General features: G+C 35.1%; 1 protein-coding gene across 3 annotated transcripts; it reads left to right on the top strand.

The window, feature by feature from the left end:
* Positions 1–8003: 8003 nt before the first annotated feature.
* LOC116113806 (ubiquitin receptor RAD23c-like) lies at positions 8004–14763 on the top strand. 3 transcript variants are annotated; one of them, XM_031399969.1, is made up of 13 exons: positions 8004–8094; positions 8611–8732; positions 9996–10157; positions 10569–10622; positions 11747–11826; positions 12057–12104; positions 12255–12435; positions 12793–12945; positions 13031–13096; positions 13189–13236; positions 13336–13445; positions 13539–13617; positions 14301–14763. In XM_031399969.1, the coding sequence occupies exons 2-13, from the start codon at positions 8667–8669 to the stop codon at positions 14415–14417; spliced, it is 1164 nt and encodes a 387-aa protein (XP_031255829.1). In that variant the 5' UTR covers positions 8004–8094; positions 8611–8666; the 3' UTR covers positions 14418–14763. The 3 variants fall into 3 exon arrangements, with proteins under 3 accessions (XP_031255829.1, XP_031255832.1, XP_031255833.1); XM_031399972.1 differs by lacking the exon at positions 8004–8094 and having other exon boundaries at positions 8526–8732; positions 14301–14433; positions 14522–14763; XM_031399973.1 differs by lacking the exon at positions 8004–8094 and having other exon boundaries at positions 8526–8732; positions 12258–12435.
* The last annotated feature ends 1183 nt before the right edge of the window (positions 14764–15946 follow it).

Here is a 15946-nt window from a genome sequence, read left to right as displayed (position 1 = left end):
AAGGCCTAAACTCCCTTCTAGGCACTCCTTGGAACAAGCACTCCAAGAGCTTGTCAACCTTCCCCAAATGTGCGTATCCCTACCACAGATTACATCAACAATATACAAGAGAGGCTACTGAAACGTAATGCACATAATATACAGGAAAACCCAACCTTATATTATATATAACGAATATAAGGATAACTAGAATGCACCCACAGTGTTTCCCACTGTTACAATATGATCCCCACTCACAAATACAACACTCAAGTTACAATAAAGGAATACACACCCATATCCCCTCTCTCTCTCAAACAATATAGCATGCTTGCCTTATATACATATTGGCAAAGCCTTAGGTTCGAGTACCCTAATATTGGTTGTACTTCTCCCATCGAAACTATGGGGACATCATGCTTCAACAAGACATTACCATCCTCTAGGGCATTAAGTCTCTTATTAGCCAAATCCAACAATTCCATAAATTGCTTATAGAGAATTTCAAAACTCTGATAAGTTTGATCAAGTCTCTCATTGATGGTCATAGTCTGGCCATCTTGAGTCTCACCCATCAATTCCTCTAACTGAGTCACTCTCTCCCTTAATGTTTCCATCTCAAACCTTCTTGACATGAAACAACAAGAAGGAAAATTAAGAAACAATCCTGCTTAAACCTAGCTCTGATACCAATGTCATAGGGCCTAAACTCCCTTCTAGGCACTCCTCGGCACAAGCACGCTATGTACTTGTCAACCTTCCCCAAATGTGCATATCTTTGGCACAGATTACAACAACAATATACAAGTAAGGCTCCTGAAATGTAATGCACACAGTATACAAGAAAACCCAACCTTATATTATGTATAACGAATATAAGGATAACTCACATATACAACACTCAAGTTATAATAAAGGAATACACACCCATATTCCCCCCCCCCCCCCCCCCTCCTCTCTCTCTCTCTCTCTCAAACAATATTGTCTGCTCGCCTTATATACACATTGGCAAAGCAATTACATGATGGTTACAACCTACACAACAATTACCAAGCAGTTGCCCACATGCAGGTCTTATCTAGACACACATAATCATCCTACAGCCTTGTCTAAGCAACCATGCAATTTTGCCTGAGCATCCCATCAGTCTAACACATGCACACATGCACCCTACGCACACTACTGCCTGCCTTGTGTGTGTACTTAGCAGCTTGCTGATCGCATCACCTGTTTGTGCACGTCCTAGCCCGTGCACTGCTTGACCTACTCATAGGCACCCAACGCCCATGCTAACACATGCATGCGCGCGCATGTTTAAGCTTGCAAGTGCCCACTCTTGCTAACCTATGTGATTGTCACATCAGTGTGTGCTTGGCGTCCCAATGCTCAGACACCCCATGATTGATATCACTCATCCTTGTTTAGCATACACCCATGCACTGTCTTGGCAAGGTTGTGGCCAAGGATGAAAGTCACATGCTTACCCATGCCCGTGGCACTTCTTAAGGGTCTAATTGTTGGTTGACGTTCTTGAAACGGTGCATGACTGACCAGATTTGGCTCATCGTACGCCGATCTGGTCGTTAAACAACCATGGATCTAGCTGTTTTCCGCCAAATTCATGACCATCTAGCCGAAAATGGCCAGATCGGCGCATGACCAATCGGTTGTGCGTTGTTTAGGCCATAGTTGGCTGCAACTGGCGATGGTGGCCAACGACCGGCAGTGGCTTGGTTGAGTAGGGGTGTTTTTGTTAAAATTTAAATTTTTATTGCGGCTGGGGTGTTTTTGCAAAATCTCAAATATAGCGATTAAAAAAAATCCAAATAATAATGATATTTATATATTAATATTATTAAAAAAGAAGGGCAATTCAGTAATCTATATAATATTCCTAGTAATTTTCAAAGTAATATATCTTCCTATTAATTTAACATTCTCAATAATCTTCAAGACAATCTATCTTCCTATTAATATAACATTCTCAATAACAAAATATTCTCTGAACCAAACATATCCTTAAAATAATATTCTTTCACATTTCCCTTATTAGGCAATTTGGGTTAATTTCATTCCTAGCTAAGGGATAACTAAATAAATCTAGGGATGGCAATGAGGTGGTTCAGAGCAGGGAGGCCTCTCCTATTCCCCTCTCCACTTTGCATTTTAGTCCTCATTCATCACCTGCTTTCCCAAATTAGTTCACTTTGAATTTTAGTCCTCATTCATCACCTGATTCCTCATATTATTTAAGTGGCAATACGAAATCCCTACATCATAAGTGCTTTCCCTAACTCCATGATTTTCATATGATTCTATTTTACATATATGATATCAAAATGAGGATTTTCACCAATGTCACGATCAAATAACATGATGCGGGCTTTTTCTATACTTAAATAAGTTAATTTACTCATAACATTGACATTTAATTTAACAAATGTAAAAAAAGAACGAAAAACTAAAACAAAGACGAAAAGAAAAGAAGGGAAAGTAAACTACCTTTATGTGTATTACTCAAGAGGTTTAAAGTTCAAATCCCTCATCAGTTGCTGATAGAGGTAGTCACTAGAGCTCTTACCTGACCGATAATTCTAGGGTCTTAAGAGATTAGCTGAGGTGCGCGTAAGCTCGTCCAAACACCCTTGATCATAAAAAAATAAAAAAATAAATAACAGAAAGAAGAGAAAGTCAGAATTATTCAAACCTAACGGCACTTTTATCCTTCCAATAATATGGTTAACTTGATTCATGCTTGGGTGGGATGTATTTACACACATAATTCATTAATATTATATATACAATTCCAGGGTCCTAGAAAATTAGTTGAATTGAGCATAAGTTAGCCCAGACACGTCTGATCATAAAAAATTAAATTAAAAAAAAAAAAAGGAAAAAGGGAAAGTTGGAATGATTCAAACCTAACGGCATTTTTATCCTTCCAATTTTATGGTTAACTTGATTCATGTTTGGGTGGGATGTTTATACACGCATGATTCATTAATATTATATGTGCAAAGTTAGGTTTTTAACTTTAGCTCCTACCTGATGTGTCAAACACTATATTAATTGTAAGATTTGTAATGTGATATTGTGTTTCTCATAATTGATGAAGTATTGACACATAAGCAAACACATCAAATAGGATCTAAAGTTAGAATCCGAATTTTGTATACTCATATGTTCCCATCATTTTATGTCAATAATATGTATAATACTATATAAACAATATTTTTATACAACATTTCTCATACAATATGACGTGACAAAAGATGATTGGTTGATTTTAAATTAAAAATAAACTTTCACTCAATCATCTTTTGTCATATCATATTGTATGAAAAAAATATTATATGTGTAGTATTACTCCAATGATATATGTGCTTGTAAAATCATCAATAATACTACACATATCAAAAGTTATTCTAAAATTTAGATAATATATCATCTTATTTGACATTATTCTATCAGAATCATCATTTTAATACAGTGATGTTACAAACTTACATATATAAACTATAAAGAGACACCACTTGTTCTTAATGCAAGACTTGGAAAGATACTTTTGAACATATAATAATATTAAAAAACAAAAGGCCCAATGAGATTTTAATAAGTCTGGATTATGTTTCCTTTTTACCGTCACTTAGATAAGATCCAATTCCATCCAACAACTTATCTTTCATTCTAATCATTCATTTATTTTTGTCAAAACTTATTAACTTACCATGATAAGAAAATAAAATAACATAATTAAAAAAATTAGTATTTATATATATAAAAAAAAGTAAGATTTAACTCTCTATTTTAAGCGACAGTGCGACACTATATATTAATTATAAGAATGTGTGAAATAATGTTTCTTTAGTTATCAATAGCCGGTATGTTGGATATGTATCTCTTTTAACTATTTAATTTAAAATCATTAAATCATCTTAAAACACATCAATTTATATGGGAGAGTACATATAAAAAGTCACTATTGTTACCCACTCGATTCGACAACAAGAGTCAGTTATGGAATAGTCTTTTGGTCGGCTTTCCCGTTCTTGAGGACTTTTTGACCAATAGGCTTTATAGCCGAACTGCCTTGCTAACATGGAGGATATGAAATAGATAATTCTAGTTTTTGTTTTTTCTTGCCTTCACTTGGAAACTCTATGCCCCCTATTATAGTTATATAACGGTATGCTCTTTTAATTATTTAATTTGAAATCTTTAAATCATCTTAAATCACACCAGTTTATACAAGAGAGTAGATATAAAAAGTTATTGTTGTTATGAAATAGGCTTGCTCTTTTAATTATTTAATTTAAAATCATTAAATTATCTTAAAACACATTAGTGTATATGGGAGAGCACATATAAAAAGTTATTATTATTATGAAATAGATTATTGACATAAGGTAGGTGAATTCTTAGAGGTATTGTTCACTTTGGGTCTTGGGGCCCGCACGATTGTCCTAAGAATGTCTTTGGGTGGTGAGGGTGTCTTTGTGATATATAAATGACCAAGGTTTTGCACGGTTTTGTCCTAAAAAGGCACATCTGGGTGGTGAGGGTGTCCTTGTGATATCACTACAACAAAAATGATCTATGGTAACATTGGATAGTAGCACTTTTCCTTAAAGTGTTATTGTAGACTATCTATGGTAACACTTAGGTTGTGTTTGGTTGGGAGTTATATGAGATCACTGAAGTAATATTATCTTATATTACCCGATTACCACGTTTGGTTGCCAAGTAATATAAGATTTCGATAGTCTTCCGATATTAATTGTAGTTACTGTTGGTAATATTGGAGGTAATCTGATTACCTTCATTTTCTTAGTTATTGTAAGATTACTTGGTAATCTTATTTTTGTTACAATTTAACCCCTTATTAATAAAATTTTAGGACAATAATGCCCTTATTTTAAAAACAATTTATAAAAATACCAATTGACTATTTTATCCTTATATACAAAGTTTTTAGGACATAAATACCCTTGAAATTTAAAAAAATTACCCAAGGGTGGTGGCTAGATCTGGCCACCAATGCCAGCTGTCGGAAACCACTACCGGCAGCGACGAAATGGCGCACGACAAGCCATGTTTGGCTGGTCATGTGCCGCTAAGGTTGTTTTCGATCGTGGATCACAGATCCATGGCAAAAAGAAGCCAGATTCGTGGCTGTGAAAGGCCATATATTTGGCTATGAAACGACGGTTGTTTCACGGCCAGATCTCCACTTTCGCCACGGCCAACGGTGGTGGTAGGCTGCTGGCAATGGCTTGGGGGTGGGTGGGGGTGTTTTGTTAAGTTTTAAACTTTTTTGTAGTTAGGGTGTTTTAGCTAAATCTGAAATGTTGGGGGTTAAAAAATTATTCAAAAAATAATAATAATGTATTAATATTTAAAAAAGAGGGCAATTTAGTAAATAATATAGCACACCTACTAATTTATTCCTCCCAACCTCAACATGAGTAATACTAGCCTTACAAAGAGGCATACAAAGAGACAAATCAAGCCCTTAAAATTCATGATTGCCCCCCTCTCTCTCTCTCTCTCTCTCTCTCCTTTTAAGGGTTGAATTTGTCTCTTTGTATGCTTCTTTGTATGCCTCTTTGTAAGGCTAGTATTACTCAACATATTAATATAACATACCCACCAATTTATTCCAACCAACCAAACACATTTTTCTAAATATTCCCAATAATCTTCAAGGTAATCTATTTTTCCATTAATATAACATTTTCAGAAATACAACATTCCATGAACCAAACGCACCCTTAGAGGGCGTTTGGATCATATAATGTTTTATTATAGGGGGATATTATATTAACGGAATAAAAGATTACCTTAAAGATTACTGAGAATGTTTAGAAAATATGTTTAGTTAGTTCGAATAAATTGGTGAATAATATATTCGGTTAAGAGGATAAATGGGTGGGTATGTTATATAGATGACTAAATTGCCCTCATTTTTAAATATTAATATAATAGTATTTTTAATTATTATTTTTTGAATAATTCTTTTAACCCCCTACTTTTTAGATTTAGCAAAAACACCCAACCAAAAATGTTTTAAACTTAACAAAAACATCCCTACCGACCCCAAGCCACTGCTGACAGCCAGCCACCACTGCTGGCGGCCGCTGGCAGTACCACAAATCTAGTCATGAAACGGCCATAGATCTGCCCGTGAAATAGCCAAATCTAACTTTTTTCGACCTTGGATATGTGATCCATGGTCGGAAAAAGCCTCATTGACGCACATCCGGCCGCATATGGCCGATCGTACACCATTATGGTGACTTTTGACAGCCTCTGACGACGGTCGACGATGGCTAGTGGTGGTGGCTAGTTCTAGGTATAATGACATTTCTGTAAATAATGACAATAACAAGGGTAATGTCGTCCAAAAAATTTAAAAAGTAAGGAAAAAAGTGTTTACATGAGTGAATTGGGTGTTTTGTAAATGTTAACAGATATAAGGTTAATTTTGACCAAATGCTCAACTGTTTAGGGGCAACATGAGAAACAAAATTGTATTACCAGACTTTTAGGGTTTAGGGTTTAGGGTTCATGAGAAACAAAATTGTATTACCAAGGTTAAGTTTTAATAACTCCACCCCCACCCCTACGCGCGCCCCCCCCCCCCCCCCCCCCCCCCCCCCCCCGGTATTAAGATTCCTGGCAATATATTCCCCAAATGCTACTGTTTGTCATAAAATATTTTGAGAATAATTTTTAACAAATCAACCAAACATCGTCATCTGCTCAATTTAAAAAATATTACCTTAGTTATCTAATATTAACCCCATCTAAATGACCCCTTAATGTTAAAATGTTATTATAACAATTTTCTTTAACTTTTTATAACATATTTTATATCAATGATAACTTTTTTTTTTTTTGAAAATGTTATTAATATATATCTACAGTAACATTTTTAAAGTGTTATAATAGACCTAAAATATCTATAGTAGTTTTTTTTTATTATGTTTTCATATAATCAAAATACGATAACATTTTAAAAGTGTTACCATAAACCCAATTATTGATCGGGAAAAAAATTATGATGTTATCATATAATCAAAATACAATAACATTTTAAAAATGTTACCATAAACCCAATTATTAGCCGAGAAATAAAATATTATTTCCGCCAACATGAAATGAGGTTGATTTTGTCTCATTTTTATTGTTTAGAGGTCAAATTATCATATTATTTAGGGTTTACTTTGTCACTTTTCATTCATGTTGGGATGGAACAAATTTTTTTTATACAAATAGTAATAACATGTAAATAGTGTTACCAATGTCTATCTTTTAATAAAATACTACCGTTTACCTACGGTAACACTTTTTGTATGTTACCGTAGGCCATTTTTATTATAGTATACCATCGTTTTTTAATTGAAATAAGATTGTGGCACCAATAGTTATAAGAACAAAAAACCTATCAATACGTAACAAATCCTAGCTTAACTAGTAAACTTTTAACAAAACACAAATTCTAACTCTAATGAAAAAAAATAAATAATAATAAAGCAAATTATAATTGAAATATATAACAAATAATTAATCCTATTCAACTCATTAAACTAATCTCTTAAAAATTTCATTAAGTAAATGATATTATTTAATAATCACCTTTTTAATCAAACTTCAATAGCTTGTGAATGTGAAACTTTTTTCTTGTACAATATTAAAGAAAAAATTGAAAGAAATTACCTTTCCTTGTTGGCACGTGCCACATGTGTACGGATAAACCCATTTTTTTGCAAGCATAATTCGCTGGACGCCCAAATCTAGCTTATTCTATTCTACCCAACACATACTTACGCAATACGAGCCCTATCCTTTATCAAACTTCTCATAATCCAATCACAGCACGACACCTACAACCAACCCTCAGTATTTCCACGCGGCGGTCTATCACTGGTGGTTCATTATTAAAACCGAAGGTGCTGTCACTCAAACATATTCACCCTCTAGTTATAAAACCGAACAGACCCAGCTTTCTCTTTCCTTGGTGACTTTTTTTGTTCGCTTTACCAAAATAAAGTTGCTAATAATAATATTTCGCTTTCGTCTCTCTGTGAAAGTGATTGCCGGCGGTGCCCGGAGATCGGATAATTCGCCGGATNATATTATTTAATAATCACCTTTTTAATCAAACTTCAATAGCTTGTGAATGTGAAACTTTTTTCTTGTACAATATTAAAGAAAAAATTGAAAGAAATTACCTTTCCTTGTTGGCACGTGCCACATGTGTACGGATAAACCCATTTTTTTGCAAGCATAATTCGCTGGACGCCCAAATCTAGCTTATTCTATTCTACCCAACACATACTTACGCAATACGAGCCCTATCCTTTATCAAACTTCTCATAATCCAATCACAGCACGACACCTACACCGAACCCTCAGTATTTTCCACGCGGCGGTGTATCACTGGTGGTTCATTATTAAAACCGAAGGTGCTGTCACTCAAACATATTCACCCTCTAGTTATAAAACCGAACATACCCAGACTTCCCTGTCCTTGGTGACTTTTTTCGTTCGCTTTACCAAAATAAAGTTGCTAATAATAATATTTCGCTTTCGTCTCTCTGTGAAAGTGATAGCCGGCGGTGCCCGGAGATCGGATAATTCGCCGGATAATCGGAGACTGTTCGGACTATTAAGTTTAGGAGAAGATGAAGGTTTTCGTTAAGACTTTGAAGGGAACTCACTTCGAGATCGAAGTGAAGCCCGAAGACAAGGTATTAATCTCTCGTTCTTTCGCTTAATTCTTGATTATAATTGAAATTCTGTTTTTCGTGACGTTTGAGTCTGATAATAGGTTGTTATATGTGCAGTTAGGGTTTTAGATAGTAGCTGAGGTTTATTTTGGCTTGTAGTGATGTTTTGTGCGTTAATTTATGCACTTTTGTATGTTATTTACGTAATTGAATTTATTAATGTTGTGTTTATCGGGATTTTTTGGGATCTTGTTCCTTTCTTGCGTGAATTTGCATAAGGTTAGGTTTGCTTTCTTGCGTGAATTTGCATAAGGTTGGGTTTGCTTTCTTGGGTGTGAGGATATTATTCCGTTTGATGTAATGCTTTATGCATAGAGCCAGATTGAATTGCTTAGTTTAGTTATCTAACCATTTGTATTTGGTGGTTTTGCTGCAAGCTCCTTGTGCACACTAGATAAATTCAGTGAATGGCACGTGTGGAACTTGAGTTACGCCCGTGCGGGGCAGATGTCAATCCATAATTATGTGTTGATTTGCTCAAAGATATTCTATAAGTAGTCAGTCCCATTTTTAAAGTACTTTATGACTTTGTAGTTACTGTTTTTTTCACTGCAAAGTGGACTGACCTTGTCGTTTAGGCTTTTGCTCTATTTTGTTGTTAGATTTCATGTCTGTTTGTAAAGGATTTGTAAATCAATTGTAGTATGCCACAAATTCCGATGAAATCATGATGTAATGCATGTGAGCTAGAAAGAACATATGGTTTATAAATTTTGAGAATGTTTGAATTGTCTCTTGTTATTAGTCTGTATATTAAACTTATTGATTGGAGAATTGATTAAATTGTGTTTCAATTGCTTAAGTATTGGCATTTATTCACAGTATTTTTTGTCTCTCTTTTGGGTCTTTAGATTTTCTGGCTTGTAATTGGAAGATGAATGCCAATTTCGATTAGTTTTGCAATCTGCTACTCTTATATCAAGTACACTTCTTGGAAACCGGAAACTTGATTAAAGCTTTTTCATATTCGTAAATGCAACAATATATTCTTTAGGAAAATAGTTTTGCAAATTATTTTTTCATAATAGATCGTATTTTAGAGTCATTGATAATAACCCATTCCTCAAAAGAAAAAAAGAAAAATATTGATAAGTATTGCACTTCATATTGTTGCTAGTATTGGGTTAGCATGCTTCCACTTGCTGGCGAACATTGGTGATCATTCTGTGCAGTTAAGAGAATTACCGTTGAAGGCCTTGTCAACTGAAATATTTCTTTCTTCAGGTTGCTGATGTCAAAAAAAATATAGAATGTGTACAAGGCACAGATGTTTATCCGGCTGCACAACTGATGCTTATTCATCAGGGAAAAGTTCTTAAGGATGACACAACCCTGGAAGAAAACAAAATTGCTGAAAACAGTTTTGTTGTTGTCATGTTGACAAAGGTGAGTCTGGTTGAGCTGTTCAAAAGTTGTTATCTTACTTACCATTTTAGAAAAAATTTGCAACAAAAGTTCTCTCGTCCTTAGCATATATGTTAATTTTAGATTTTTCTAATCATGTTCTCTTTCAACCATTCTGAGGCTATTGTTACTATAATTTATTGTCATTTACTGTTATGTGGAAGTCCCTTACCATCTTGTAGATTGTTTTTTATTTAATCTGTTGAAATTGAATACTATGATCCATATCATTGTTAATATATTTCTGAAGAGTAATAATGTAGTACAGTTATCTGTTGGCTTTTTCCAAGGGATTTTGTAATTCTATTTTGCTAAATATCTTTATTTATGAGGCGTAAACATGAAAATTGCTTGAATGAATTGACTGATTTAATCTTGCTGAAACAATTGCAGAGTAAGGTTTCATCAAGTGGAGCCTCAACTGCTTCAGCTGCACCAGCAAATCCGGTTAGTTCAATAATCTGTGTCTTAAGGATTTTGATCAGTTGCTGTTGTTGACATTCATTGGCGTTGTGGTCCATATGTAACCGTAATATCTGTTTCATCTTTTGAAGTTTAGGATGAATTACCATGTTGGTGTAAGAAATTGATAAATTGAATAAATGAATTTTGTTTGTAATGAATTATTTGCTGCATTTATGTTGTGCTCAACTGATTAGCTGTTTAGACACTTGTTAGATGCATTTTGGAGTAGCTATCCATGCTTTGAGAGGTTGTACTTTACTGCCTTCATACATTTATTTAAAAGTTGGGTATGACCCACCATGGGTGCTTGAACCAAAAACATAAATATGCTGGAAAACAGACATTATAATAGCTGGTGACAGATCTATTTCCAGAAATGTGCCAATTAGGGAATTGAAGATTATGGAGTAACCCTTATTAGTTCTGCTACAAAGCACGCATGGATTGGATTTAAATTATTCAAATGGAAATTGAAGGAAAAGATTGGGCAGTCCTGGCTATTATACTTATGGTTTTGATTTTTACTAGCTTAAGTTACATGGTATTGCTTTTCATAGTTACCAATTGTGCTTTCCTTGAATTGAACTCTTAAGAACCCACTCAGTGCTCATGCGAGGTGAGGCATAAAAATGCCTTCTCTTGCCCATGCTTTACATTAGTTTTTGATTACGCTGAATTATGATAATGATTGGAGCCGTTAAATTATTCTTATAAAATAGAAGCCATATACTTGCTGTCTTCCACTTATGGATGCATATTAATTGGTTCTGCAGACATTCAACCGTCTGATATATATATTTTTCAAATTATAAGAATCCAATCCACTATATATCATGCTAAGCATGTATACTGCATGTAATACAATCATAAATCTTCATATAAAGCCTGAATTTCTTTCAAAATGAGGATGTATGAAAAAGAACCTTGTATGTGTAAGTATTACCCTTGTGGTAATATATCCTGATGAAGCCTCTGTATAATGTGTGAAATTTTATAGTTTATTTTTGGTAAAAAAAATTAATTCTTCTGATTACACTTATTGGCTGTAGTCATCCTTTATTCTTTCCATTTGAGAGTTTGTTTAGTTGAGCCACTTGTTTGTGTAGGCCCAACCAACTACAACTCCACCGCCTGTGTCGGCACAACCATCCACAACATCTCAGATTCCTGCACCGGCTGTGGCAATGTGAGTTCAAAAATGCCTTCTTTTTTTGGTCATCCTTATTTACTTGCATTGGTTTTGAAATGTTGGCTTGAATTTTTTATCTTTATTTTTTAACTTTCAAGCTGCAATGCTGTTCATATTATGATTGTTTTTTATCTTTATTTTTAACTTTGAAGCTGCAATGCTGTTCATATTATGATTGTTCTTTATTTTTTTCCTGATTTGTCTTCTCTCTTCTTTCAATTGTTCAGGCCACAGGCTGTACCTGAATCTACCCCTGCTGTAGCTCCTCCTGTCTCGTGAGTATCCTTTTCTATTACCTGAAAACTAGTGTCATGTTTTGGGTGTTAAATGAGTGTTATATTGCAACAGTTATGATCATGTATTTGACCTCACTGTTGCCTTTTAAATGATCACTGGGAAGTTGAATCTTATCCTTTGTGTTGAAGCAGTTCAGGATCAGATGTCTATGGCCAAGCTGCATCAAATCTTGTTGCGGGAAGTAATTTAGAAACTATGGTTCAACAGATACTTGATATGGGTGGAGGTAGTTGGGACAGGGAAACTGTTCTCGGTGCTCTACGTGCTGCGTATAACAACCCTGAAAGAGCTGTTGAATATCTGTATTCTGTAAGACCTTACCTTGTTCTGTGGCTGTGGCAATCTGTTCACAATTCATTAGTGGCTTGTACACTGAATACCATTTCAAGCTACAGTACTTTTTCGCTTTTTCTTTCTTACTTTTGTTTTGTCTTTGACATTGATGTTAGGGTGTGACTCTAACTTGCTGTAGAGTCTCTTCTTTTTAATGTTTTTCTTAGATGGATTTCCTTCGAACTTGAATGCTATATGATAATAAAAATAATGTTTGACATTGTAGGGTTTTAGTAGAAAAAGAAGATTTGCATTATATTTCCAAATTTAAGTTGGCTGTAAATGTATTCAACTGCTGTTAGCTAATCTGTTTAACATGATAAACAATGACAGGGCATTCCTGAACAAACTGGAGTTCCACCAGTTTCTCGAGTCCCTGCTGGTGGGCAGCCTGTTAATCCACCAGCCCAGGTTCAACAACCAGCAGCTGCTGCAGCTGCAACTGTCAGTGGTCCCAATGCAAACCCACTGGATCTTTTTCCTCAGGTACATACCTACTTTTTTGATCATAAGTTTTGAACCTTTTTTTGGAGTTGTGCGCAGAATTTTATAATCTATTTTTTCCAACCAGGGCCTTCCAAACATGGGTTCAAACGCCAGTGCAGGTACCTTGGATTTCTTGCGCAACAGTCAACAGGTATCAATGTTGTTTTGGCATGTGTGCCAGTTTTTTGTTTATTTATTTGCATGATGTGTCTAATTTTTGTTTTTTATTCCCTTCTGTTTCAGTTCCAAGCCTTGCGAGGTATGGTGCAAGCAAATCCCCAAATATTGCAGGTGCCTATAATTTTTCATACTTACCTTATTTTGATTAATTGTTTACGTTCATTGCTCACCTTTCTGCCTGAGGACTCGTGCTATTATTTTGTGATGCAGCCTATGCTTCAGGAGCTTGGAAAGCAAAATCCAGGGCTTATGAGGCTCATCCAAGAACATCAGGCTGACTTCTTGCGTTTGATAAATGAGCCTGTTGAAGGAGGAGAGGGGTGAGATGATCTGCTGTGCTGTTTCTTGCTTTTAATTGATTGATTGATGAATTCATGTGATGCTGATTTAATTATGTATGTATTTATTATCAGGAACATACTGGGTCAGCTGGCCTCAGCGATGCCACAGGCTGTGACTGTGACCCCTCAAGAGAGAGAAGCTATTGAGCGTGTAAGTAGATTTTCTCATTAATTTGTTGTAAATTGAACAAGCTGTCAGCACTTATATTTATAACTGGTTGCATCAAACTTACAGCTGAATTATGGCTGCTGCCTTCGTATTTCATTATCTGCATCGGAGAATTTAAACGTTTTGAGCTTGTAGTTAAAATGAGTTTTACCAGGGTTCTTTCGCGTAATCCTTTTGTTTTGCCCATTTATGGAGTAGATATTATTTAAATTTTATCATTGTCTCTTGAAATTTTTTTTTTTTTTTTATTCTTTATGTGGCTGCTAACCTATGAAATAATTTTTTATAAAATGTTTAGGATATGTATGACAATCCAATTTCTGAAGTATAGAATATATAATCAAGAGATGCTTTGTACCCAAAGTTATTAAAACTTCCATTTATAATTTGTATCTGAACAATTAGTTCTTGTCCATAAGCATTTACGACAAAGTTCAATGCAATCTGTATGTTTGGAAGAAAAAGTTGGCCCTTCATTTGCCTTGAGCATAATCCCTTACACTTTGGTTTCTATTATCATTGTTAGTGCTTGAATTAACTTAAATATTTTTGGATAAAGTATCCCAGCTGTTCTGATCTTTTTTTGGTTTTAGTAGTATTTGGTTAGTTATTTCATGGCACACTGTGAAATATGATTAAGTTAGTCTTTGTTGATTATTTTGCAGCTTGAAGCAATGGGCTTCGATCGTGCCCTAGTGTTGGAGGTGTTCTTTGCATGTAACAAGGATGAGGAGTTGGCGGCCAACTATCTTTTAGATCATATGCATGAGTTCGAGGATTGACAGAAGTGGCCATCTCGTATTTCCTCCTTGCTTTACTTTAGTTTCCATTTATGGATCTGACTTTTCTCTTTCATGTTTGGTGAATATACTTTTGTGGTTAACAGTGTCTTATACCAATTATATATACTGTGGAATCTTTGGAGCAAACTTGTCAAGATGTTGATGTCCGTAATTTGTCCGTGGACGCCATAGCATTTTCTCAGTTCCTTCTCTGTTAACTGTTAAATATATATTTATACATAATTCTGTGTTGGAATTACCCCTCCTTTATTTAGTTTATAGTTTGTAACTAGTGTTTTCTCGGTTTTTATGAACTTTATTGTATAAACACATCCCTTTCTTTTTATTATTCTGCCAAAGAAACAACATCAAGTGGGGGGTGTGTGAGGGATAGGCCAATGCAAATTCTGATTCATAGTTGCTGTTGAATGTAATTTAGAGACTGAAATTTTGATATTGGTGATGAAGCAAATTTCTGTGTCAAGTAATTATGAACGTATCATTAAAATGATTTTAGCTTTGATGATTGCATCCATGCAATTAAACAAACAGCAGGTAAAGCAGGCCGAGCCCCTTCCTCTGCAAATCATAATGATTCAGTCATTGGTGGTACCCATAATCTAAATTCTAAACCTTGACCTGAAATGGGACAATTAATTCTCTGATACAATGAAAGAAAGGTATAACGTATAAGTCTGAAAAGTTGTGGATTTGCACGGGCGCAGCAGCCTAAGCGTCAACATCTGAGCATAGGTCAATTATCTTTGATTAATATTTAAAATATTAACTTCGGATTGATGGGTAGGGCTACATATTTTAGTGGATTTGATTTCTTTACGTTCAAGGCAATCTATGAGGCTATCAAATTAGGATGCTTTTGGTTTAGGGAATATTGTATTATTGGGAATAACTGTTTTAAAACCCGTTTCGGCCTGACTGATTTAACCGGGACTTGAGAGTTTCATCGGGTCGGGTTTACATTATTTCTGTTCACCCAAAACCCTAGAATTTGGGATGATGATCGGCGAACAATCGAAGGCTGGAATGTTAGGGCATTTGAAGAGCAAGTGTCGGTGAGTGTAATGGTGGTGACAAATTTGATTTCCGATGAGTAAATCGGTCGAAAATCGAAAAAAACTGGTAGCGGCAACAACCAACTTTTTCGACGATTGGAGAGGCTAACGAAGGTGGGGTGAGGTGGGTTTTGGTCGGGAGGAAGAGAAGAGTATTTACGGGGTGATGGGGAGGATTGTCGACGCCGACTTCAGTGAGATTTGATCAAAATCGAACCGATATCAGTTAGATCTTGGATAGATTTTCAGGGGAATGGGCTCTAGGGACAATTGTGGTTCCATTTGGGGTGTCGTCGTCGCTAATTGGTCATCAGCTAATTTGTATTTGGGGTGTGTTTGCTAAATTTTAGACCTATAAGGACTTAACAAAATTTTTAGGAGTGTGTTTGCTAAATTTTAAATTTTTTTGTCAAATCGGTTAAACCAGTCAACCTGGGACCCAACAACTTTGTCTGG

Source organism: Pistacia vera, unplaced genomic scaffold, assembly GCF_008641045.1.
Source record: "Pistacia vera cultivar Batoury unplaced genomic scaffold, PisVer_v2 Contig691, whole genome shotgun sequence".
Classification (NCBI taxonomy): Eukaryota; Viridiplantae; Streptophyta; class Magnoliopsida; order Sapindales; family Anacardiaceae; genus Pistacia; species Pistacia vera.
Note: the sequence above shows the minus strand (reverse complement) of the source record. Positions and strands in the feature narration are given on the sequence as shown.